The sequence below is a fragment of the Mobula hypostoma genome, chromosome 2 (genome assembly GCF_963921235.1).
Source record: "Mobula hypostoma chromosome 2, sMobHyp1.1, whole genome shotgun sequence".
In the NCBI taxonomy this organism is placed as follows: domain Eukaryota; kingdom Metazoa; phylum Chordata; class Chondrichthyes; order Myliobatiformes; family Myliobatidae; genus Mobula; species Mobula hypostoma.
The window spans coordinates 84,695,474-84,723,211 of record NC_086098.1 but is presented as its reverse complement, the minus strand read 5'-3'; the positions used below and the strand labels follow the sequence as shown (position 1 = coordinate 84,723,211).

General features: G+C 40.7%; 1 protein-coding gene across 3 annotated transcripts in view; it reads right to left on the bottom strand.

Annotated features, from left to right (window-relative positions):
- The window catches only part of arid4b (AT-rich interaction domain 4B), a 152,778-nt gene that overhangs the window by 57,415 nt on the left and 67,625 nt on the right, over positions 1–27,738 (bottom strand). For 2 of the 3 annotated variants that reach the window (XM_063039623.1, XM_063039617.1), the window contains exons 8-16: positions 24,282–24,335; positions 20,989–21,127; positions 18,157–18,236; positions 14,487–14,563; positions 13,543–13,673; positions 10,926–10,998; positions 9,724–9,818; positions 4,735–4,832; positions 1,569–1,824 (exon numbers count right to left, since the gene is read on the bottom strand). In XM_063039623.1, coding sequence (XP_062895693.1) covers positions 1,569–1,824; positions 4,735–4,832; positions 9,724–9,818; positions 10,926–10,998; positions 13,543–13,673; positions 14,487–14,563; positions 18,157–18,236; positions 20,989–21,127; positions 24,282–24,335 — 1,003 coding nt within the window. The remainder of the gene's footprint in view (positions 1–1,568; positions 1,825–4,734; positions 4,833–9,723; positions 9,819–10,925; positions 10,999–13,542; positions 13,674–14,486; positions 14,564–18,156; positions 18,237–20,988; positions 21,128–24,281; positions 24,336–27,738) is intronic. The other variant, XM_063039624.1, reaches the window with a different exon arrangement.

Below are 27,738 nucleotides of genomic sequence, written 5' to 3'. Positions count from 1 at the left end.
TTAATTCAGCTTTTTTCCCAAGGAATGACACACCCATTAGTGGATGACTCATTCAGACAATTCTTCTCAAGTATCTGGAATGAGGACTCCGGTAAGGCTGGCATTATGCGGTAGGACAGCTACATGTGTGTAATGGATATTTTAGGCAAGACAGATGTGACTTGGTTTGATGATCTACATAGTTAACTAAAGCCTGTTATAACTCGGAAAACAGTGCTTGCAGATGGCATATATCCACTATGATATACAGTATATTACATCCAGCAAATAATCACATTCCACCCTGCTCATGGACTGTTTGTCAACTCTCATCAGGAGGAGGCTATGTAGCATCCATGCCAGGACGACCAGACTCAAAAACCTCCACCCACAAACCCACCCCACTCATCCCCACCACAACTACTGGGAGTGGGAGGGGTCGGAGGGCGGGGAGTATACCCCTCAACAATGATATGGTAAGCTGAACTACTGGAGTGCCACGTGGGTGGCTATAAATACGGATATGTACTGTGTATAATGGAAACGAATGTAAAGGATGAAAAGTTATTGAATGGTTTATTGTATATATTTATTTTTGAATAAAGTATATTTTGAAATTTAAAAAAAACTACTTTATCATTACTTGTCAAAGTCATGTTATGTGCAAACACCCTTCTATGTACTCAATGACTTGACCTCCACAGCCATACACAATAGTGAATTGCACAGATTCACCATCCTCTATCTCAAGAATTTCCTCCTCATCTCTGTTTTAAGGAGGTAGTTCTTGTATTCGGAGGCTGTGCCCCCGGTCCTACACTCCCACACACCGGAAGTCTGAACATGCCTTGGTTCAAAGTGATCCAACTGCGGAACTAAGTGAAGAAACTGCTAGGCCCTGTTCTCTTCTGTGTTGGATATAGCTTCCCCATATTTACTCAATCAAGATCATTTGGGATTCTGAATATTCGTCAAATTGCCTCTCAACATCCAATGTTGAAGCAATAATCCACTTTCTCTAATCAAGGTGCCGAGACTGCACCTGGACATCCAGTGAAGGGATTGTGCTGAAAATTGTTCTTCCTACAACTGGGGGCAGCTCAACAAGCCAAGGGCAAAGTAACTAAACAACAACTGTCTAATGAGCTTAAAGCAGCAGCTTGAACTTCAAGTGCAAGTTCAATTGTCATTCAACAGTGGACATGTATACAACAAACCAAAACAACCAAGGTGCACAACACAGTACATATATCATGTATGGCACATCATATTAAAGCAATAATTTAAAAAAATAAAAAAGTTGACATATAAGTGCATATACAACATATAATGAAATAAACAACAGTACTTCTGCTACTGGCGGTGTCATAAAAAATGTGTCCTGGGTGGCAGCAGGGTGTTTAGAAGTCTCCCATCCTAGGGGAAGAACTTGTTATCCTGTGTACTTTCTGCCTGATGGTAGGAGGTCAAAGACATTGCGGGACCTCTGACATGAGATATTTGAAGGTCCCAGTTACTGTATCCACTCCCTGCAACAATCCACAAATGTCAGTCAACAATTAAAGTAATTAAGTATTTTCAGGACTTACCCTGAGAGATTTGGTTTCCTGAGCCTTCAGTACTTCACCCTGCACAACAGTGTTGCTGTCATTCTCATTTTCACCCTCAGTTTCAGCTACACGTGATGTAATGTTAGTAATCTTTTCCTTTTCATCTTTGTGATCAAGATCATCAAGACCCTTTTCACATTCTTTCTTCTGCTTTGCTGCTTTAAGGTCTCCATGGAGCGACGTTGGGAATTGAATGTTGGCTGACTTGCAATAGTCCTCAAAGCCACACAGGTATCTGGGGGAAAGAACCATTTCAGACTCTTAATCACCAATCCAGTATCAGTTCAACAGCCTCCTTCTTTGCTGTATTTTTACAGATAACAGGCCTCCAAGCCCAAAATGCCTGCACCACCTAGTTACACACGTGACCAATTAACCTACTAACCTGTACATCTTTAGAATGTGGGAGGAAACCAGAGCATCCGGAGAAAACCCAGAAGATCACGGGGGGAATGTACAAACTCATTACAGACAACGCCAGGAATTGATCCTGGGTCGGAAGCACTGTAATATCATTATGCTGACTGCTACGTTATGTATTTCTACCTCACTTGGCTCAACCAGCAAGTGGGAGGGTAAATTTAGCATGAATAATTTGAAGGTATACTTCATAGACGAACACTGAAAGAGCATGCTGAAAATCGGCCAAAGTGCCAAAAATCTTGTAGAATACCCAACTTCTGCTTTAGGTTGGCTGGTGAATGCAAAGGCAAAAGTGAACAAAATCACTGAGCCGAACAGGATCACCACTTCCACCGCTGTATGCACTACCCATCCCACCCACCTTGCTCATCGACTGTTTGTTTCACTCCCACCACCGAGGAGGCAATGCAGCATCCACGCCAGGACCACCAGACTCAAAAACAGTTACTTTCCCCAAGGAGCAAGGCTGATCAGCACCTCCACATCCAAAGTAAATTTTCAAAGCACATATTTGTCACCATATACAACCCTGAGACTGGTTTTCTTGCAGGCATACACAGTAAATCCAAGAAACATAATGGAATCAGTGCAAGATCTCATCCAACAGGGCAGAAAACAAACTGCAAATACAAAAGGGGAAAAAAAGCAATAATGATAAATAAATAAGCAATAAATATCGAGAACATGAGATGAAGAGTCCTTGAAAGTGAGTCTACAGGTTGAAGGCGCAGTTCAGTAATGAGGAGAGTGAAGTTAAGTGAAGTTATCCCCTCTGGTTCAAGAACCTGATGGTTGAGGGGTAGTAACTGATGCTGAACTTGTTGGGTGGGTCCTGAGGCTGTTATACCTTCTTCCTGATGGCAGCAGCAAGGAGCATGGCCTGAATGTTGGGGGTCCTTTATGATGGATGCTGCTTTCCTGAGACAGCGCTGTGTAAATGTACTCAAAGGTAGGGAGGGCTTTACCCGTGACAGACTGGGTAATATCTACTACTTTTTGTAGGATTTTCCATTCAATGATATTGGTGTTTCCATACCAGGCTGTGATGCAACCAGTCGATATAATTTTCACCACACATCTATAGAAACCAACAAACACTCCCCTCCACACCACTACTTTATCATTTCCTGTCAGCGTCACCTTATGTACAAACACTCCTGTGCCTAGTGTCACTTTATGAAGATATATGTATACAAACTATTTTATGTATTTATACTTGTTGTGTTTTTGTATTATTGTGTTCTTTATCTATTGTAATTTCTTTGTTCAGCATTGGATGTGGAGTAACAATTATTTTGTTCTCCTTTACACTTGTGTACTAGAAATGACATTAACCAATCTTGAATCTTGAATGCAGACACGAGATTAGTACAGATAGGCATGATGATTGGCATACATTAGATGGGCTGAGAGGCTGATTTCCATGCTGTACAACTCTACATCTTTCCAGGGCCTCATTATGGACCTGCTATTCAAGGGGAGGCACAGTGTTTTAAAGCAGGAACAGACGAGCAAAAGACCTTAGTTTTACATATATTTAGTTGTAAGGCTCTTCAATCGGGTCTCAGCTGCTCAATGTAAACATATGTGAGTGTCAGCTGCGTATTGGCTGAGGCTTGGGTGACCTTGGTTCTGGCAAACAGCAAGGAATCCATTGCAACTGTTGTAGTCTGTTTGTCTGCTTTCTTGAAAATGATACACTGTAGTATAGAGACATATACAGTATGTACTTTGATGATGCATTTACTTTGACTTTGAAATTTCCCATTCAAAATTTTGCAATGAGGCTTCAACTCAGATGCCTGAAGCTCAGAGATCAGGTTATCCACGGATGACATCGTCAATGCATGGAAGTTCATCACTTTACAAATACCTAACTGCACAGGGCGCAGCTTAGTCACGATGGCGCTAAACGGCGACTCCTTCGCTTGCATCTTCGGAAACAGCTCTATTTCCATCTTTAATATCTCTTTTTCCCTTTCAGCGTTCTTTTGAAGATACTGACCTGGAGTTACACACTGACTTCGGTTCTCTGCAGGAACGGGACCCACTCTCGGGGTTTCACAACTGGCCGTTATTCAACATGCCAAGGACACGGCATAAGAGCTTAGTTTGCCTTTGGAGGTTCGACATTTCGTGGCTCTGGAGACGGGGGGGGGGGGGGGGGGGGGAGAGAATCAGAGTTCGGTGTCCCAGCAGGAGATCAGTGTGTCGTGGAAGTCGGAAGATCTCTGGCTGTGTGCCCAGAGACCTGAGATCTTTGGATACAGAGCTTGGAAAAAATGACGCAATGGACTTTTAACATCGTAAACCAGCGAGTTGTTTATTATATGTCTCCCCTCTCGCTGTGAAATGGAGACACCTCTTTCTCCCTTATTTGGGGGGGGGGGGGGAAGAGAGCCTGTGGTATGCTGAATACCAGGTGAATGAGTAGCCTTGGGGTACTGCAAGTCTGTGTCTTTGCTGTTGCTTTGCTGCATACTTCAGTGTTTGGTTGTGGGTGCCGATGCTTTTTTTTTGCTGGTGGTGGGGAGGGGGGATTGTTGCTTGCTGCTGCTTATGAGCGGGAGTGAGAGGAGCAGGGGGGCGACTTTGGGGATCTAACATTTAACTGTCATTTAAATGTACCTGTCAAACATTGAAAACACTATACATTTTAGCAAAATAAAGTCTTAGTCTATGTTTCTATGTCCAACAAATTATATTTAAATAATGGACTTACTTCCTGTATGCACATTTGACATTGTAACCTGCAGCAGAGTTCATCACAGGGATTCCAAGGTCCTGATAGACCTGCTTCCATACAGCACCACTTTCAATCTATGGGGGAAAAATAACATCAGTAAATGAGTAACGTCACATTGAAACAGAAAGAAAAATCTGGCCAGTGTGTAATGTAGTTCAAAAGCCAACTAAGTTAAACATACTGCTACTCACCTAACCAAAAGAAACACTCAGTAGGTTGGATGCAGTATACACAGACAGAAAGTCCACGACTGAAATTGGACATTTCATTATACATTTACTTCACTTATTCCTGTCAGTTACAGAATCAGGGAAGGCTGGAGATTTGTAATAGGACAGAAGGCAAGAGAGATCAAATGCCAAATAGATGATGGCTAAAACATAAGGGAGTAATAAGGGGACAAAGACAAAATGCTGGAGGAACTGAGCAAGTCAGGCAGCATCTATGAGGGGAATAAACAGTTGATGATTCAGCCTGAGATCCTACATGGAGATGAGAAAAGAAGGGGGCAGAAGCCAGAATAAGACAGTAAGGAGAGAACAAGTAATAATAGGATTTTTACTTGTAATAAAGAGATTCTGAGGAAGTGTAAGCAATTATAGCAATGATGCGACTACTAAAGGCACTTTCAGCCTGGGAATAAGGAGAAAGAGCTTGTACAGAGACACCTAGAGCTGCACAAGTCTACAAACTATGCACCAGTCACGATCTCCTTCAGTCATACAGTCTCTCCTCCACTCCAGATACCAGCCTCACCTGTTCCTCCACCCCCACTGGTGATAGTTCACATATTCTCTATCACTCAGCACAATCCGGCTGAGAGAAAGTGTAAGTGCTGTTGAAGATCAATATTTGTTGAACTGAACCTGAAGCTCATGAGACTGTGAAGTATCTAAGAGGTGAAATGCTTGTCCTCAAGTTTGTATGAAATATCAATGGAACAACATGGGCAGCCAAGGACAAAGTCAAAGTGGGAGCTATGCTAAGAATTAAAATCATAAGTAATAAGCAGTTTAAGGCCAAGTTTGAAATTGAATATAGATGTTAAGCAAAATGACAACCCAATTTGTATTTAGCTTCAGTAGCACAGAGGAGACCACATCCTGAACAGCAAATAGCTTAATGAAAAGAGCATTCTAACGGTGGGGAGGGATTAGTAGTTTGATGCATGTTAAAGAGAATGCATAGCTACAGTGGCCTTTAAAGTACATGTTCGTGGCCAACGGCAGTGAACAAGCAACTGCAGATATTAAGTTCAAAATTCGAAGTACATATATGTCACCATGTACACAACCCTGATATTTATTTTCTTGCGGTAAATACAAGAAACACAATTAAATCAATCTAAGACTAAACCCAACAGGACAGACAAACAAACAATGTGCAAAATACAACAGACTGTGCAAATACAAAAAAAAAGAAAAGAAACGAAATAAAATGAGGATATGAGATGAAGAGTCCTTGAAAGTGAGTCCATATGTCATGGGAACCTGTCAGTGATGGGGCGAGTGAAGTTATCCTCTTTGGTTCAAGAGCCTGACAGTTGAGAGGTAATGAGTGTTCCTGAACCTGGTGGTGTGGTTCCTGAAGATCCTGTACTTCCTTCCTGATGGCAGCAGCGAGAAGAGAGCATGGGGTGGATGGTAGGGGCCTTTGATGATGGATGCTGCTTTTCTGCAACAGCACTCTGTGTAGATGTGCTCAGTGACGGAGAGGGCTTTATCTGTGATGGACTGGGCCACATTACCTTTTGTACGATTTTCCATACAAGGGCGTTGGTGTTTCCATACAAGGTGGTGATGCAACTGGTCAATATACTCTACATCACAAATCTATCGAAGTTAGACAAAGTTTTAGATGACATACCGAATCTTTGCTAACTCCAAGAAAGACTGGACCCTTGCTCTTTTTTTTAGTGATTAGACAGACAGAGAATTCCCATCATATCAATTCTCCCTTTTCTATGAATTCTTGGGCCACATATCACAGTACTTGTCTGAGGAAACCAAAGTACTTAGAGGACATCCACACATTCAAGGGGAGAACCTAGAAGCTCCTTACAAGCAGTGTGGGAATTGAACCCCGATCATGATAACTGGTGCTGCAAAGCATTATGCTAACCGTTACACTACCGTATCACCCTAGTGCAATCAGATCAAAGGATGAAGTAGGCAAGAAGTCATCAGCTACATTCATTTAGCTTTTACTTTGAACAAGATGAAGTGGGGAAAAACTGGATGGCTGTTTTGAAATGAGGTGTGTGGGTGGGGGGGGGGTTCAGTCTTGGAGACAAAATGATCAAGTGATTTAGCAGAAGCAAGCAACCACATGTCTCGATTAAAAAGCCAATAAAGCATATTAATCTGGGTGTACCCACTGGACATCTCTTAGCAGCTGATTGGCCGTGGTAAAGGCTTTCCTTTAACCCATGCAAACAGAAGGGAGGAAAGACTCCACTCTTCTCAGCTGATGTTATTCTCAAGAATTTGTACAATACTTCATCTCGCCCCACTAAGCCTCATTCAATTGTTGCCATTATTTCATTGGAACAATTACAGTTGCCAGATTCTGATAACCATTAAACTTTCCAAAACAATTATCTTTTGAAGGTAGAGTGAGTGATGAACCACTGCACCCAGGCAATGGACACAAGATTCCATAAAACTAGCACAACCCTTGAGAGGCACAGACTCCAATATCCCCTTCCAGATGTTGTTAAAACTACGATACCTATAAGTTAGAATAACACAGTCCATAGAGGGATAACCAAAAATAAAGCATCATGGGTACTTAATAAGGGATGACCAAATCCTAGAGGTAAGTTTTAAAGAGGGAGTTTGAAAGAAATAAATGGTTTTACAGAAAGATTTCCAGATTGTGAGGCCAAGGAAAAACCACTGGCCAAGGCTGGAAGGCAAAAGGGACCAGAGGAATCAATAAATCAGGGGGACAAAGAGAGGTGGCTACAGAAATAGGGAAAGCAAAGTCATTTAAGAATTTAAATCTCCCATCACCAGGGGTAAGTCTCATCTCATTACTACCATCAGGGAGGAGGTACCGGAACCCAAAGACACATACTCAACATTTTAGGAACAGCACCATCAAATTTTTGAATGGACAATGAACCCATGTGCAATACCATTCTGTTTTTTCTTTTCTTTTTAGCTCTTTTTGCACTACTTTAAGTATTTATTTCTTATTGCAATTTAGAGTGTTTTAAAATTATAATATGTATTACAACGTACTGCTGCTGCAAAACATCAGATTTCACAACTTATGCCAGTGATATTAAACCTGATTCTGATTCTAAAATACAGAATAAAAAAATTTTGGGACCAAAATAATCTAGCTCGTCAAGGGAAGTGTGATGTCTGAGAATTGCTTGTGGAATAGATCCGTGGATAGTAGCAGAACAACTGAAGCCTGTATCAGATAAAAAGTGGGTGGCTGATGGGAGCACACTATTTGGAAATGACAGAGTAATCGGGCAATTTAACAAACAGTAGCAAACAATGCCCAATAATCCATACAAAGCATTTTTTAAAACATCTATATGGATTACTAGCCTTCTCTCATTCTACGATGGATACAAACCCGATTTTATAAATACATCCGAAAATGGACTTTATAGTCACAAAGTACTACAGCACAGAAACAAGTCCTTTGACCCATTTAGTCTGTGTCAAACTATTATTCTGCCTAGTCCCATAGACCTGCACCTGGACCATAGCCCTCCATACCGCTCCTGTGTATGTACCTATTCAATTTCTCGTAAGTTTATATCATTATAATAGCAATGAGGTATCGGTGGTAAAAATTCCAAGTCACATTTTTCCTTGTATCACTCATGAGTAGCATTTAAAACACTTGCCAACTGTGAAATTCCATAAAGATAGATCAAACCACTGAGCCTTTTGCAAGTATTATACACACCTACTGAGACAGGCCCTGAAAGTAAGGCACTTTGCTAACTTGCAATCTCAGTTAACAAAACGGTAGATTGAAAGGAAGTGAAAGTGCTCTGATCCAATAAAATTCCAGCCTTAATAAAGCACCTAGCACTGTTTACTAATTGGAACAGCTGCAAGACATCACACTAAAACACATGAAGCTTTTCCAGAAAGCTCATCAGTTAGTCAGAAACATACTATCTCCAAGCTAAGCAATGCAGATAAGTGCTGAATGACTTGTTTGCACCTGCATAAGTTAAGTAGGAACCTTTTTGCTGTCAATCTCCTCTACCAGACAAGTTCAATTAGATTTCCAATGAAAATGAAACCATAAGACCAAAAGGCATTGGAGCAGAACCAGGCCAGTTGACCCACTGAGTCTGTTCTGTCAGTCCAACATGGCTGATTTATTATCCCTCTCAACTCCATTCTCCCGCCTTCTCCCCATAACCTTTGACATCCTTACAAATCAAGTAACCTATCAATCTCCACTTTAAATATACCCAGTGATTGGCCTCCATGGCCATCTGCGGCAATTAATTCCATAGATTCTCCACCCTCTGGTTAAAGAAATTCCTCCTCATCTCTGCTCTTAAGGGATTCTGCACATTATTTTCTATTAAACATAAAGCATAGCAGTTATTGTAATACTTTACAGTGCCAGTGATCACCACTTGGGGTCAATTCCCACCACTGTCTGTAAGGAGTTTGAATATTCTTCCCGTGACCGTGTGGACTTCCTCCAGGTGCTCTGGTTTCCTCCCACATTCCAAACAGGTATGCTTTAGGGGTAGTACGTTGTGGGCACGCTACGTTGATACCAGAAGCAACAGTGACACTTGTGGCCTGTATTCAGCATACATGCAGGCTGTGTTGGTTGTTGATACAAACCAGGCATTTCACTGTACGTTTTGATAAATGTGACAAATAAAGCTAATTTTTAAAATATTCGTAGCTTGCTTTCCTTTTAATGAGTTCTTAAAGACATTTTTCTATTTCTATACTAAATACTCACATTATCAAATCCTCCCAGTTCATGAACAAGTCGATATAGCTTGAATAAATTCAAATCCCTGTATCCGAGAACAGGGCGTTTGTTGATTGGAGTACCTGTGAGTAAATAAGGTAGAACACTACAAAAAACTGTTTTCAATAAGCATCGACAACTATCAACGAATATTGACAGCAAGCTCATCTCATGAATCTCACAATTATATGAAACAAAAACCTGTCACAATTGAGCCTCACAGTAAAGCCAAACTAAAGTTTTAATACAAATACTGCAATTTAATTATGGTCTAAAACTTTGGAATCAGGACTCTTGTCAATTTGCCTCTTGGAATCAGAATCAGGTTTAATAACACTGACGTACAACAAATTTCATGACGTAATGTAAGTCAGTGAAATTAAACCTGATTTTGATTCTGAGAGGCAAATAGACAAGAGTTCTCATTCCAGAATATCACACCATAGTAAAGCTTCAGCTTGCCCTCAATGTGAGACTGGATGTAGGCTGAAGCTTGCTTTAAAAAATAAAGGGCTGATCAGTAAAAAGAATTGATACATCACAAGTATTCAACGTCACCCAGATTTATCATAACCAAAACTAACATAACCATTAAAATTGTCTCACTAAAAGTAAACCCCATGTAGGTGATATTAGTCATAGAACACTACAGCACAGTTAAGACTCTTTGACGCATCTAGTCTGTAATGAAATTCTGCCTAGTCCCATCAATTTGCATCTGGGCTATAGCCCTCCCATCCATGTACCTATCCAAATTTCTCCAAAATGTTGAAATCGAACCTGCATCCACCACTTCCACTGGCAGCTTGTTCCACATGCTCTCATCACCCTCAGAGGGAAGAACTTCCCCCTCATGATCCCCTTCAAGAGTTCATCTTTCACTCTTAACCTATGACTTCTAGTTCTAGTCTCATCCAACCTCAATGGAAATAGCCTGCTTGCATCTACCCTATCCTTATTCCTCATAATTTTATATACCGCTATCAAATCTCCCCTCATTCTCCTGTGCTCCAGGGAATACAGTCTTAATCTATTAAACCTTTCCTTATAGCTTCGGTCTTCAAGTCTCAGCAACATCCTACACTCTTTCAATCTCAACAATGTTCTGACAGCATCATTAACAATTTACTAGATGATCACAGGTTATGTTTTAAAAAGTTTTTAAAAAGTGCCAGGACAAGTCCACTCACCTCGATCCTCCATGAACTTGTACAGTTGTTGCAAGAAATTCTCCCGCTCCTCTGGAAAAGGCTCCACCTCTTCCTAAATATTTGGTGTTGCGGCAGGAAATGATGGGCAAGGCACAGGGGATAGAGTGAGAAAAATACATAAAAATTTGTTTTTTAGATTATAAAAATATAAACTGCTGAGAGCAAAAACTAAACAAAAAATTTCAAGGCAGGAGTTGCATCAGGGTACTTGACACATACAGACAATAAAGGGGATGTGGAGAATAAAAATGGAATTGTAGGGAAGTTATAAAGCTAACAGAACTTTTTTTTTCCCCACCAGGCCTCTGGTCACTAAGCTTGAGCCAGCTGATGGCCTAAGTAGACTTGCTTATTCTGCTAACAGCTAGCTCAAGAACAGTAAAACAATCGGAAGGAACAACTATGATTATTCACCTCCCTTTATAATGCTGCATAATAAACACAATTTGCTTTTTTTTGATCATTTGAATTCTTCATCAATGAAAGGATATAGATTATTTTGGGCTCTTGAGTATTTAGGATAGATAGATAGATACTTTATTAGATCCCAAAGGAAATTGCAGTGTCACAGTAAGATTACAAGTGCACAGATATAGGAATATTAGAAGTAGAAAGAATGAAAAAATAAGTGACTACGTCTAACAGTGGGGGTCATCACTTCCCTGGCTCATTATAGATCCTAATGACCAAGGGTAAGAATGACCTCATATAGCGCTCTTTGGCGCAGCAAGTTGTCTTAGTCTATTACTAAAAGTACTCCTCTGTTCAGCCAAGGTGGCATGCAGAGGATGAGAAACATTGTCCATTGTTCGTAAGTTCAGTGCCTGTGAAAAAAAAATCAACCTGCATGATAGTATTGGGTATCTTTGCTTTTATACTCTAGTCCTCTCAAAATCAATGCCAACATTACATTTGTCATCCCTACCATTGACTCAACCTGGAAAGTTAATCTTCAAGGAATCCTGCCCTAGAACTTGCAAGTCCCTTTACACCCCTGTTTTCTGAATTCACTCCCCTTTTAGAAAATAGTCTATGCTTTTATTCCTTCTATCAAAGTGCATGACCATACACTTCCCTCCAGTGTATTCCATCTGCCACTTCTTTACACATTCTCCTAATGTGTCCAAGTCCTTCTGCAGACTCCCTGCTTCCTCAACATTACTTGCCCCTCCATCTATCTCAATATTGTCTGCAAGCCTGGCCACAAAGCCATCAATTCTGTCATCCAAATCATTGACGTATAACATGAGAAGTAGTCCCATCACCCATCCCTGAGGAACATCACCAGTCACTGGCAGCCAACCAGAAAAAGCCCCCTTTATTCCTGCTCTTTGCCTTCTGCCAGTCAGCCAATCTTCTATCCACGCTAATATCTTTCCTGTAATATCATGGGCTCTTCTCTTGTTTAGCAGCCTCATTTGTGGCACCTTGTTAAAGATCTTCTGAAAATCCAAGTAAACAACATCCACTAACTCTTCCACTTAAGGAAACCATGCTGACTTTGGCCTATTTTATCATGTGCGCCCAAGTATCTTGAAATCTCATCCTTACATTAAACCAAGAGTGAAAGCAATGCCTTCTGAAAGTAACACGGTCTGCTTTTGTGCATAATCCAGCATCAAAGGTCAAATTTGCAGCAAATTAACTAACTGCCCACTGTGCTCAAAAGATCCATTGATTCATACATCATGAGCTTTCTTTTACTCATTTCATTAAACCGTGTTAGCAATACAGATCCTCCCCAGTTACGGCATGGCTCCTTGACCAAAAACTGTTCGTAAGCTGGTGAGGACCTGTGTCTTTTTATTTTTTCTTCCTCATTGACTTGTATGACTCCCGTCATTCTGCTGATGTAGTTATGCTCTTCATCTATTCACAAAGACATTACATCAATTACAGCAAGAAATATGAAAAGAAGTAATGCAAACAGAGAGCAAAAGGTGAGGTAGTGTTCGTGGACCATTCAAAACTCTGATGACAGAGAGGAAGAAGATATTCCCAAAATGTTAAGTGTTAGGTACAAGGCACCGAGAGTTTAGGTTTAATCACTTAATGCTTTGACAGTCTGGGAAGTGCAATGGAAATTAAGCTGAATAGATGTTATCTGAGAAAAAACTTGCAAATAAAAACAAAAACAAAAATTATTCAAAGTTCTAAGTACATTTGTTATCAAAGTAGATATATGTCACATATACAACCTTAAAATTTATTTTCTTGCAGGCATTCACAGCAGAACAAAGAAATGTAACAGAGTCAATGAAAAGCTATTCACAAAGACTGAAAAACAACCAATATACAAAAGATGAACTGTGCAAATGAATATAAGAAAAAAAATCACAATAATTAAGTAAATAAATAATACTAAGAACATGACATGTAGAGTCCTTGAAATTGAGTCCATAGGTTGTGGAATCCGTTCAAAGTTGAGGTGAGCAATACTAGTCATGCTGGTTGAGGAGCCTGATGGTTGAGGGGTAACAACTGTCCCTGAACCTGGTAATGTGGGAATTGAGACTCCTGTACCTCCTTCCCAATGGCAGCAATGAGAAGAGGACATATTATTTGATTAGTCCCCTTTCTAAAACAATTTACTCACCTCCTCCTCACTGCTCTCCTCTTCATCATCACATTCCTCTTCATCACTGCTTGAACTCTCTTCCTTCAACTCAGTCTTCCAGTTGTGGGGAATGGTTCCGCTCTTCAAGAATTCTAGAGCCTGGTCCAAAGCTGAAAACCACACTCAAATACTTATGACTATGTTTTTAAAGTTGATTCTTTTTTTTTTGCAAAAATTAGTTACAGTGAAGTAACATCCTTTGGTGTTGGTTGGATTTTGGGGTGCATTGACACAAGGGTGCAGAAAATACATTTAATATTACATGTTTGTGCAGAGGAGATTTACCAGGATGCTGCCTGGATTAGAGAGCATACCTTATGATGAAAGGTTGAGCGAATTAGGGTTTTTATCTTTGGCGAGGAGGAGGATGAGAGGTGACTTGATAAAGGTGAACAAGATGATAAGAGGAATAGATTGAGTGGACAGCCAGAGACATTTTCCCAGGGACAAAACAGTTAATACCGGGGGAATAATTTTAAGGTGATTGGTGGGGGGGGAGGGGGGCAGAGGTTGTGAGTACGTGGAACGCTCTGCCGGGGTGGTGGTCGTGAAGATACATAGGGGCATTTAATCTTAAACAGGCACATGGATGAAAGAAAAATGAAGAGCTTTGAAGGAGGGAAGGTTTAGATTGATCTCAAAGTAGGTTAAAAGCTCGACACAACATCGTGGGCTGAAGGTCCTGTACTGTGTTCTGTTTTTCAGGAGGGGGATGGAGTAAACAAAGAGGGAATAGTGATGAGATCCAGACCAAGGGGGTAGGATGAATAATTCAAGTGACAATATGCTGCAGAGGCTGGAAGGTGAAGGAAGCTTAACCAATCAATTCCAATGAACTAACCAAATCTCGTTCCTGCAGCAGAACATGAACTTGCCCGTTTTCTGTCTATTGGTTTGGCATGATAACACAATATTTTTATTACCTTCCTTCATAGCTGCATCATATTTTGAGGCCATCTCACTGTCAAATTCTGCAATGTCCTTCCTGGGCACAGCCACTCTAGGTAACAAATCAGACACAGAATTAAGGTCAAAGGAGCAGAAACAGCGATAAGAAATGGCTTGAGTGCAACATAAATACTTCCATGGGCCAAGAATTTGTCTCCATGCAGTGAATTTACATAATTTTTTGGAAGTGCATTCTTAATGGAATCAGCACAATAGTGCAACAGTTAGGTAACATCTTATAGTGCCAGCTGTAAGCTCAGGGTTCAAATCCTGCCACTGTCTGTAACCTACATTATTCACATGACCACATGAGTTTTTTCCAGGTGCTCCGGTTTCCTTCCACAATCCAAAGACGTACAGGTTAGGGTTAGCAAGTTGTGGGCATGCCTTGTTGGCAGCACTTGTATTTGCCTGTGGCTGCACAACGCAATATGAGGAACTGCTGCGGCTATTCTTGCAGAAATGCGGCTTCAAGATAACTTCGATACACCATCAATCTATAGGCCATGATGCTCAGGGAACTGGGCTACATCATCATTTTGTAATTACGTTTTTCTGCTATCATAATTATATGTTCTATATGTGCTGTGTACTGTTGGTTCAAGTTTTGCACCTTAGCCCCAGAGGTTTCATTTGGCTGTATACATGTGTATGGTAGAATGACAATTAAACTTGTCATTTGTATTGAGGATATTCAAAATTAAATTTCACTGTATGTTTTGATGTATATGCAGCAAACAAGGCTAGTCTATTTAATCTGTTTTAACCCATCAGCTCACTGCTTTGTTTATGTGAGGGAACATGACGACACAACCTCTGCAAATCAAGAATGGAAAAGTCTGCATGTGAGACAACAGGCTTCAAAAACTGTTTGAGTTAAAGATTCATTTATTATTTTCAAAGTGAACAACTCTGAAATTCTTCTTCTCCAGGTAGCCACAAAACCAAGAAAGAGAAAGTACAGCAGCACAATCATCAACCCCCAAATCCCCCACCCCCGCACACAAAAAAATGAGAAAGGTTAGGCGCAAAACACACAATATAAAAAAACTATAAGGTTGAAGTCCATATCCAAAATGCAGAAAACCTGGGTACCATTCTCTGGGTCCAGCGTCAGGCTCTCCCCTCTCAGGTAGCAGAGTGATCCCCAGCGATCAAAAGGCAGGCAGCCGGTGCTCACCTTCCACATTCGCCTTGATATTTCAATCTCCCTCATCACTTTGATTGGTGAGCAATGGAAGCTTTAATCGGTGAAATGGAGTTGAACAACGGCTTTCACCCCGTCCTGCAGCCTTCTTGCCGTGAAGTTTGTGCACGCTGCCTCTGCCGCCTGGAATCCTCTCAGAGACTGCAGAGCACTAAAACACAAAAACGATCTCCAAACTTCTGCATTCACCTCAATGTTTCAATCTCCCTCGTTGCTTTAATCGGAGAACAATGGAAGCTTTAACTGGTGAAATGACGTAGGACATCAGCTCGCGCCCTGTCCTGCAGTCTGCCCGCGCTTGCCATCTCTGCTTCTCAGTGTCCTCTCGGAGACTGCAGAGCGCTGGAACGCCCAAAATGATTTCCAAATTGCAAATCACAGGCTCCAACATTTCCAGAATCACATTCAAGATGAAAAACAAATGTAGAAGACATAAAAGTAGTGAAATATATGGTTTCAATATCTATCCAGAAGATGTCAACTGAAGGAGCATTGCACGCAGGCACCATCTTCACCAGAGGTCAACATGCTGATACATCAGGCTAAAGGATTTTGCTGACATAGCAGGTAAAGAGGGTCCAAGGGCAATGAGAGGGCAGTATCAGGGAACCCCGGAGAATGATGGACAGGGAACAGAGGAGCAGAGACAGAAATAATGCCAAACAGATTCAGAAGTGAGATTGTTAGATCGATGTTTCCACTGAGTTCAATGGCAGTGTTACTCCACTGACCACAAAACAATTAGAAGCTACTACCCATCAGACCTTTAATACCATAAAGAGAAACCAGTAACATCGTTACTGGTTTCCTGATCCACCAACCCATTTGGAAGGCTATGTCACGCAGGCTGTGACCAGTAGTTCTGAAGGGAACTTCCAGCACTCATCCATTCCCATGTCAGGGCTTAGACAGACCAGCTGGTAAGTTAGGGGCTTTCTGAATGACATTTGCACACTAGTTCATTGCTGAACCCAACATGGAATGAATAGTGGAGTCCAGTCACACTGGGATTCCCCAGCATTTCATGAGTGAATAGGCCTCTCCAGTCTTTCACCAGCAGGATGGGATATCTCACTCATCTTAATGGGGTTTCTTAACCTGGAAAATGGGCAGGACAAATGTGCTTTAATTACTTCTCTCTAAATTCCTACTGATTTGAAAATGCTTTGATTAACTTAATTTTCAATTTTTTTTAATTTATTTTTTTAAAGAAAAACTCTCCAGCTTTGAGAAAAGGCTGTCTCAGCTTTGCCTCCTGTGAAAGGATTTCAAGATATTCAGCATTATGAATGGCAAATCTGTGTTAGGCACCATCATGCGCAGTATTTAAGAGTTTTCAAAAGGCAATTGATTAGGTACCCATCCAAATGTTCTAAGATATGGGATTATAGGTTTGGAATTATGTGTATGGACAGAGGAAATGCCAAAGGAATAGAAACAAAGGGGTCTTTTCAGATTGACTGCTATCATTTATTGTGTGCCAGAGAGATGAGTGCAAGGCCCTCAGCTGCATTGCTTAGAAGGGTGGGAAAATTAAATACATTTTATAGCAAAGTAGCAAATCATCAGCCCCCAGACCATATCAAAGCTACTGAACCCGACGTCTGGACGACAATAAAGGCACTAAACCAGATTGGAAAGGATAAGGTGTCGGGGCCCTTTCGACACATGATGTTGTGCTGACCTTTTAATCTATAACCTAATCCTTCCCTCTTTAACACTCCATTGTTCTATCATCCATGTTTCTATCTAAGATGCTCTTACATGCCCCTAATATATCTGCCTCTACTACCATGCCTGTCTAGGTGTTCCACAAACCCACCACCCTGTATGTATAAAGAACTTACCTCTAACTTTCCTATACTTTCCTCCAAACTCTTTAAAACTATGCTCCCTTGTATTAGCAATTTCCGCCCTGGGAAAAAGTCTCTGTCGGTCGGTCATCGCTCCAAAGTAATTCAGTAATGGGCCCTTATATTTAGATTATCATTCCCCACCGCCCCCCCCCATTCTAGATCTCCCAGCCAAAACAAGGATCAATCAGCATCTACAATTCCATTCCCTTTCATCATTCTTGTTCTTCTAAACACCAGCAAATATGAACCAATCTTACTCAAGCTCAGCCACCGCTTACTCCTGCTTCTATTTCATACCTTTTTAATGTACTTAAGCATGTAATGACAAGGAAAGGAAAGTACAGCTCTGTTGAGATTAAACACATGTTGGCAGTGGGGTTTCCTCAGCAGAATGCAGGTGTCGTGCGTAATAGATGCAATGCTGGGTTTTCTGTTGGACTAGATTTCAGGATTAAACCCACGTCGTGTGTAATAGATGCAATACTGGGTTTTCTGTTGGACTAGATTTCAGGATTAAACCCATGCTACAACAGCACTGAGTCAAACATGGTTTTTTACAACATGAGCTATGAAAGGACTTACAACTTCCCATCTTTGAATGAGCGAACTAAAACGCTGTCCTTTTTCACTGTGACTTCATCACTGCAGTCTGGCGAAATAACCTGTAGAAACAAAAATGATTTTTGTTTATCAAGATGTACATAGAATAAAATAAAACAACATGATAGAACGTGAACTAAAGAATTGCAGGAGATTGTTTCCATACTGACGTCCTTAAATGAACTCTTCCCTGGTGTGTGTCTTTGGTTAATTTCAAAAGGTTAACTACAATTCTGATTTTTCTGTTAGACAAATATGTAGTGTGCTTTAATCTGAGATCTTAAGCTTCCTCAATATTTTAATTAGGTATTTGAAATGGGTGGCAAGTGGTGCAGCAGTTAGTGCTGAAGGGATTGAGTGCTGCCTGTGTGGAGTTTGCAAGCTCTTTCTGTGACCTTAGACATTTCCTCTCACATCCCAAAGATGGTTAACTCGCCGTTGTACATTATCACTTTGTGAACAACATAAAGAATCAAAGCAACCAGCTCAGAGTCAGGTCTACTACTACTGACGTAAGTCGTGAAATTTTTGTTTGTGGCAGTACAGTGCAATACATAAAAAATATTATAAATTACAATAAGAAATATTAAAATTACAATAAGAAAGTGTAGCTCCTATAAATTTATAGACTTGATAACACTACAAATGGGGAGAATGGAGTTGAGAGCGAAAATAAATCAGCCATGATCAAATGGCAGAGCTGCCTCTAAGGAGCAGAATGGTCTAATTCTGCTCCTATGTCTTGTAGTCTTGTATAGACTTGATAATACTGTAAATATGAAGAAAGACTGTTTTACTGTGAATAAAGTTTATTTTTGAAATAGCTGGTTTATGTCAAGATCTGATCTGCAGGCTGCTCTCAGGGATGCACACTGGGACTACGCTGCTGGAAGATCATCAACTAGGTGAAAGGCACTCTTTAGTAGTTTTGTCGTCTCTCTGTGTAAGGCAATGTCCCTATGTGAAAGCTGTGGATTGGCATATTCCAGATCAGGGGAGTACGTGGTGAGAGACAAATGTATAAGGTGCAGTGATTGCAGAGGCTGTCAGGAAGAGCCACAGCCAAGGGCCTTGCTGCCACCAGATACTGAATAGCTGGGCCGTGTATAACAGCCTCTCAAACAATATACAAACTTACTTTGAGCTTTGAACATGGGTGTTTGTTGTAAACAGGAAACAAAAGTCGGTGGTGTAGTGGATGGGGCAGAAGGCCATTGTTGGTTACAACAGAACATTGATAATGCAGGCCTAGGCTAAGAAGTGGCAAACAGAAGTCAATCTGGAAAAGTGTGAAGCGATACACAATGAAAGGTCAAATTGGAAGGTAGAGTACAGGGTTAATTGACAGGACACTTGGTTTTAATGCAGCTCTATTAAACTCCGGTTAGACCACACTTGCAGTATTGTCTTCAGTTCTGGTACTTATTATACGAAGGATGTGAATGTTTTAAAGAGGGTGCAGAGGAGGCTTACCAGGATACTGTCTGGAATTAGCATGTTTTATGAGGAAAGGTTGAGCAAGTTAAGGTTTCACTCTTTGGAGGGGAGATTATGAGGTGATTTGATAGAGATGTACAAGATGAGAGAGCCTGAGCTTTTTCCCCAGGAGGTAGATGCGAGACAGCATAATTTTAAGGTGATAGGAGGAAAGTATACAAGGGATGTCAGAGATTGTGTATTAAAAAAAAAGATACAGAGTGGTAAGTGCATGGAATGCTTTTCCCAGGGTGGTGGTAGAGGCAGATACATTAGGGCAGGAGTTCCCAGCCTTTGTTGTGCCATGCACCAATACCACTAAGCAAGGGGTCCGTGGACCTCAGGCTGGGAGCCCCTGCATTAGGGAGATTTAAGAGACTCCTCAAACTTCAAAGTAAGTTTATTATCAAAGCACATATATGTCACCATATACAACCCTGAGATTCAGTTTCTTGCAGGTATTCACAGTGAATACAAAAAAACATAATAGAACCGATGAAAGACCACCACCTCCATCCCCAACAAGACGGTCAAACAATCAATGTGCAAACAACAACAAATTGTGCAAATACAACAATAATAATAATAATAATAAATACATACGGTAAACAATAAATATCAAGAACATGAGATGGAGAAAGAGACTCATAGATGGAAGAAAAATGGAAGACTATGTAGGAGAGAAACAGACCGATCTCAGAGTAGGTTACAGGGTCAGCACATCATAGGCTGAAGGGCCTGTACTGTGCTGTAGTATTCTACGTTCTATATGGGGCACTGATGCGTTGCAAAAGGATGTATTGATACGATTGGATAATGAATATAAAGAAAGACATGGACTGATTGTATTCACTATAAAGTATATTTTTGACATAGATAAAGATTGCTATGGAGCAGTCCAATCATAAAAGGGTCTGACTGGACTGATCCATTGTTTGGAATGGCCCCGCCGTTTAGACCCTCCCCTTAACACCATCTTTTTCCATTTTCCACTCTCCATCAATCCTGTTTTCTCGTTTCCATGGTAGCTGGCCATGAAGAAACCACTTTAACAGTGCTAACACACTTCCCAGTGGGCAGTGCACAAATGAGAGAGCAGCTGTCAGCCAAGGTAGCAGCTGCTGTCAGTGCACAAGCAAGACAACTTCCAATACTTTGAAATCAGGGAAAAAATGTGATATCTAGAAACAACCATGTTCTAATTCAGTTGTTTTCTAGTAACACTGATTGGACATTAGAGGAAAATACCAAGCTGGTGCCTATTTAAATACCAAAAATGGGTAAATTCTCACCTTCAGTCAAAAGTCAAAAGTTTAAGTGTTTTAAAAAAATGCTCACCAGAGCTGGGTACCGGGATGTCTTCCTTTTGTCTCCATTCGTACACTCTACACAGACAATTTTGCCAATTAATTCATCACTTAATCGTCTGTCTTCATCATCTTCATCACTGGATGAAGATGAATCTTCTTCATCAGGGCTACAATGAAATTGCACCAGAGATGAGATCATGCATGCAGAATATCAGAGTGTCTCAAGACATGTGAAACGATAAAAATCACGTAGCATTTTCAAGCACTACCAATGATTAGATAGGGTGGAATATTAACATAATGTGTGTGGATGTTTGTACTTCGGACAAATCACATTCATTACAAGTACATTACTACACTAGTTTAATACAGGCCGTTTCACAAGTTACAAACATCTGACTTATGGACACCCTTTACATATGAATGATCTCCTAAAATAACATTAAATTTTGTTCTTATGAATGGCAGAACTAGCTTCCCCTTTCTCTTTCCAGTTTCAGGTAACTGCTTCTTCTTAGCACAGTCCTATGTGCTTCTCAGTATGTTCCTGTGAAGCTGTGGTTACTACATCCAGTGATTTTTTTTTTTGACTTGTGGAGCTCTGTAAAAATAGAACCCATTCATTTCCTGGGGTTAGCCTGAAATGTGCTCTAAAACAGGTTTCCTTTTCTCATAATGAAAAAATAAAAAGAAACAAAGAAATATTGAATAATTTATTGGTCAAGTATTGGGATGAACTCTCATGATTTGCATCCAAAGCAAGGGCATGCTCCTAGTAGGACAGTTGGGGGTTAGTGGGAGTGAGATGAGGTTTTTGAGAAGTTACTTTTGAATGGGGAAAACAGTTAATCAGATGGAAATTTCATGTAATGGTGGGAAGCAGCAGGCACCCTACATAGTTCAGCCTTCTTAAGGTTGGTAGAAATGAATGAAAAACAATGACTGCCATCAGGAATACAAAGAGTTGAAGTACACTGGTGTCTCAGCGCACAGGGAAGAGATCGCCAAAAGGAGTATGGTATTATCACATATAGAAAGGTACATCATTGAAAGCACTCGAAACCCGATCTGAACACTAGTACAATTCAATGCTGTGCCACAACTTTAACTAAATCTTCAGCTTTTTGTTGGGGATCCCACACCAATGAAATGATTAAAAGAGAATTTTCATCATCATTTGGCTGAGTGTGAGTTACCTGTGAGGGCTAGGCTGAGTGGTATAGCCACTCAGCAATGAAATATGTGCCCAGTGCAGGCATTGCTGGGCACTGGCAGGACAAAGTGCCTGGATCCTACAGTGGCATGGTAGCTTAGTGGTTAGGATGGCACTTTACAGTGCCAGCAACCCAGGTTCAATTTCCACTGCTGTCCACAAGGATGTTCTCCCCATGATTGCATGGGTTTCCTCTGGGTGCTCTGGTTTCCTCCCACATTCCAAAGATGTACAGTTACCGTTAGTAAGTTGTGGGCATGCTATGTTGGCACCAGAAGCATGGCAACACTTGCCAGCTGCTCTCAGACTGTGTTGGCTGCGGATGCAAACGTCACATTTCACTGCAGGTTTCAATGCACGTGACAAATAAAGCTAATCCTTTTTTTTTTGCCTTTAATCACCTCCTGCCCTTTCTCATCTCACTGCACTGCTCTCCCTCCATCACAGAAGTAAAGAATTTTACTCCTCATGTATACGAAGGATGCAAGTAATAATGTCAATTCCGTTCAATTCAAGTTTCTCTATGGTAACATACAGGCTTCATAATGCATTGATCAGACCACACCTGGAGGACTGACTATGAGCAATTTTCAGCCAAATATCTAAGAAATGATGTGCCATCATTGGGGAGGATCCAGAAAAGGCTCATAAGAATGATCCCGGGAATGAAAGGGTTAACATATGGGAAGTGTTTCATGGCTCTGGGAATGTATTTGCTGGAGTTTAGAAGAATGGGGTGGGGGGGGGGAGAGAGAAGAGAAATCTCATTGAAACCAGCTAAATATTGAAAAATCTAGATAGAGCGGACTTTGTGAGGCTGTTTCCAACAGTAAGAAGTGGAAGACCAGAGGGAACAGCCTCAGAATAAAAGGATCACCTTGTAGAACAGAGATGAGGAACAATTTCTTTAGTCAGAGAGTGGTGATTCTGTGGAATTCATTGCTACTGATGGCTGGGGAGGCCAAGTCATTGGGTATATTTAAAGCAAAGATTGATAGTTTCTCAATTAGAAAGGGTGTCAAAGGTTATGGGGAGAAGGCAGGAGAATGAGGTTGAGAGAGATAATAAATCAGCCATGATGAAATGGCGCAGCAGACTCGATGGGCTAAATGGCCCAATTCTGCTCCCATGTCTTATGGTTTTATTTCTCTATGGTAGTAGGTATTCAAGTAGGTCAAGCTACATAGATCAGACAACAGTTTCTGTCACATTCAAAAGGAGGCAATGAGAAGAACAGTAGAATCTGGGCATCGCCAGAGATGGCTAGGGTACCACAACCTGCCCTCAGACGTAGTCACTCTACACCAAACTGGGCATTGTTTCATTACTGTTTGAAACCCACTGGAGGGCATCATTCATTCTGATCAGAGATGTCAATATTTTTAAAATCACACAAGCAGGGTACACATCTGTTAGCGTTTGGATTCCAGGACTAAGAGCACTTTAATACATCAGCACTCTATTGGGGTAGAGCTAAGCAAGGCACCAGTGGCAATAGGATTAGCACAACACAGATAGTCAGAAACAAAGCATCCTGCCGATTCACCGCTGTCATAACAAAAATCCATCTCTCATTTCAAAAGTGACATTTGACATATGCAATTTATATTACAAAGTAATTGCTTAAGAATGGAATTGAGCACCAATCTTGCTAAAATAAACTCCACAAAACATGCTAATAACTTCTTTATGCACAGCACAAACACAATGCTTTGACATGCTACAATTCACCTGAGGAATTTGATTGACTTTTTAAAACAGCGAGCTTTTATCCAATGATATTTTAAAGCCTACAAGCCACATCCAGTAACAAAACTACAACAAATAAACACAAGAGATTCTGCAGATTCTGGAAATCCAGAGGAACACAAACATATTGCTGGAGGAACTCTGCAGCTCAGGCAGCACCTGTGGACAGGAATAAAGACCAAGACCCTGATAAAGCATTGACTTTTTATTCCTCTCCATAGATGTTGAGTGACCTGCTGAATTCCTTTAGCATTTTGAATGGGTTACTCTAAAACTACAACACAGATTATGTCCTTGCTGACAATATTCCAATGTAGTAGAGAATGGTGCATTATGTTCAATATTAAAATTTTGTTTACCTTTTTAATTGGAGGGGATGGTCACACTTTGAACTGCTACTTTCAGCTTTATATCTGCATTCAATGGCAAAGATTGTTCTTTCAGAATTGGATTACACAAATCATTCCCAAAGACAGAGGTCATTCTCATGAGCAAGACAGTGACTTAGAACTTTGCTCGGGAATCCTATTCCACATAATCCCAAAACCTTCCATTTTGAACAGAACCACTCTGCAAAAAGTGCTTGCCATGTCTCCCAGTTTAATTTGACAGATACACAACAATTAAGGGCTCAACAACTCAGTCTTCAACTAATGAATACTCTGCCAGCACAGCAGTCTCATCGCTAGGACAGTGAGCTGTCTACTTTTTACTATTTACCTGGGCTGTGCTCTTCACATGCATTTTGAATTATATTTTCTTAACTTATTTGTGTCAATAATTTGTTTTTATATGCTATGTGTGATGTATGAAATATAGATGGTCTGGAGTAATATTGTTTCATTTGCTTCTATTACACTTGAACTTGAATTTCATCCAAGCTTAACTGATTGGAAGACAATTGTGCTGAATATAACCATTTTTAACAACAGATTATGATATAATCACAGATCAAATTCTTATTTTAGTGTAAAAAGAGTCAACAGAATAAAAAATCTAATCAGGTGGAAATATCATGAAAATCCTACAATCCTACAAATACTGAATTTACATTGTTTCCCAGCCAAGCTCAGAATATGGAGCACTAAAACAAAAACAGAAAATGCTGCCAGCACTCAGAGGTTATATATAGAACAACTCAGTCAGCATTTCAAGTGCAGACCCTTCTTCAGAACTGAAAGATGATCTGAATGAACAGCAAGGCCCAACAAAGGTCAGAGCAGAGGGGAAAATATGCGTATGTACAGCAGAGATGGTTTAAAAAGCCTGAATGAAGCTTGAAAAAACCATGCAGAAGAAATCCCACAGATATTGGGTGCCACAGTGGTGTTACAGCAAGCCTGTCGGTTTTATAGCTCAGAGTGCTCCAGAGTTTGGAATTCAATTCTGGTGCTGTCTATAAGGAATTTGTACATTATCTCTGTTAACCATGTGAATTTCCTCCAGGTGGTCTGGTTTCTTCCCACACGCCACAGACATACTGGTTAGTAGGCTACTTGGTTGTTGTAAATTGTCATGTAATTAGGCTAGTACCACCGAATCAAAGGTGGTGATGAATCATCATCATATAAGAGGGAGACTGAAATCTGGCTGAGTGGTACCAAAACAACAACCTCTCATCCAATTTCAGCAAGTCCAAGGAGCTGATTATTAACTTCAGGAGGAGGAAAGTAGAGGTCCATGAGCCAGTCCTCATCAGAGGATCAGAGGTGGAGACAGTCAGGAACTTTAAATTCCTTGGTGTTATTATTTCAGTAGACCTGCCCTGGGCCCAGCACACAAGAGCAATTACAAAGAAAGCATGGAAGCGTCTCTACTTCCTTAGGAGTTTGCAAAGATTTGACATGACATCTAAAACTTTGATAAGCTTCTCTCGATGTGTGGTGGAGAGTATATTGAATGGCTGCATCACAGCCTGGTATGGAAACACCACTGCCCATGCATGGTAAATCATACAACCGTAGTGGATACAGCCCAGTCCATCATGGGTAAACTGTCCACATCATTGAGCACATCTACATGGAATGCTGTCACAGGAAAGCAGCATCCGTCATCAGGGACTCCCACCAATCAGGTCATGCTCCCTTCCTGCTGCTGCCATCAGGAGGGTGATACAGAGGGCTCAGGACCCCACAGCACCACAGTCAGGAACAGTTATTAACCCTCAACCTCAGGCTCTTGAACCACAGGGGATAACTCCACTCAATTTCACTCGCCCCATCACTGAAATGCTTCCACAATCTATGGGATTACTTTCAAGGACTTTCCATCTCTGATTCTCGGTATTTATTACTTATGATTAGTGTTTTTCTTTATTGTATTTGCACAGTCCATCGTCTTTTGCACTCTGGTTGAACGCCCAGTCGGTGCAGTCTTTCATTAATTCTACTATAGTTATTAATCTATTATGGATTTATTGATTATGCCGCAAGAAAGTGAATCTCAGGGTGACATATATCTACTTTGATAATAAATTTACTTTCAACTTTGAAGTAGGTGGGTTGCTGGGCGTTGCAGCCAGGGCTGCAAGGGCCTATTCCCTGCAGTGTCTCAAAATAAAAATCCATAAAACATAAAAGGGAATTAAATCACTTGGAGGTGGGAGCTAAAGCAAACAAAATTGGGAGAACAAAAAATACTTGAATCTTCACATGCCAAGAGGCACATCTGAAATGATCACTTAACTGCTTTCTCTACAGATACTGACTGTCCTGCTAATCACTTTCACTTTCATTTATTTCACTTCCAAAAATCTGTCTTATGTATCTGTGAAACTGATCTTGTTACTTCTCCCCCCACTTCTTGTTTTTAGGGTTAGCCCAGCGCAAATGTCAAAGAAAAACACTACACAATACAGTTTTAAATAGTTCTTCTCACAAATAAGAATGGTCTTATTTATACCAAGTATCCCTATTTCCACTAGTTTGCATGGACAACAGCTTTCTCTCCTTGTCATACTGACCTGGCTCGTGTATCATGCAGTTGGCTAGGACACAACATCAATGGTCGACCTTGACCAACGGAGGCCTCGCACCCCTAGTTCTCCCCTCACAGTAGACAGGACACTACATTGCAACTAAACAATAACCAGTTCCATGAGGGCCATTTACATCAGCCTCACTACTGAAAAACATAAAAGGAACTGAGAACTAAGTAACTCTTAGACTTACTGCGACCCAATGCTCATGAAGCTCCATGATAGCAGTTAGTTGAGGCAATGCAATGATTCATCACAGGAAGCTTGAGCTCTTTACATTTGTAATAAATATGGTCTGCACTACAGAGAGTTGGCAAGTTTGTGTTAATGCAATCTGCCTGGACACAGCGTCGTCAAGTATAAAATACAAATGGCAGTGCAAAGTAGTGAAAGCTGAACAGAAATATTCTGAGATTTCTGCACGTGAAGGAGGAGATTCTGAGGTCTAAATGGCAACCACAGAAGATTGTATTGTGAGGATACTAGTCAAACTTTACAACCTGCTCAATCAATGTTAATTCAATCTACTCCCCCTTGATTCCATAACTCTGCTTAACAAAAGTCTAATTTCAGCTTTGAAAATTTCAAACAACAGCTGAATGCGAGTGGCCCAGTGTTTAACAACCTTCTGTGTGAAGACATACTTCCTAAAGAAGTTTACCACTATTAATAAAGTGTTTGCCGACATCAATTTAACCACTGGGCCACTGTAATCTGCTGGTTAAATTGGATCAGAATATACCATCTCAGATTAAAAGACAGATTGGAGGTGGTTCAATACAATTTGATTTGGATATTTATATGTTAGATTATACTTAATGCCAAAAAGAGAGAAAAGA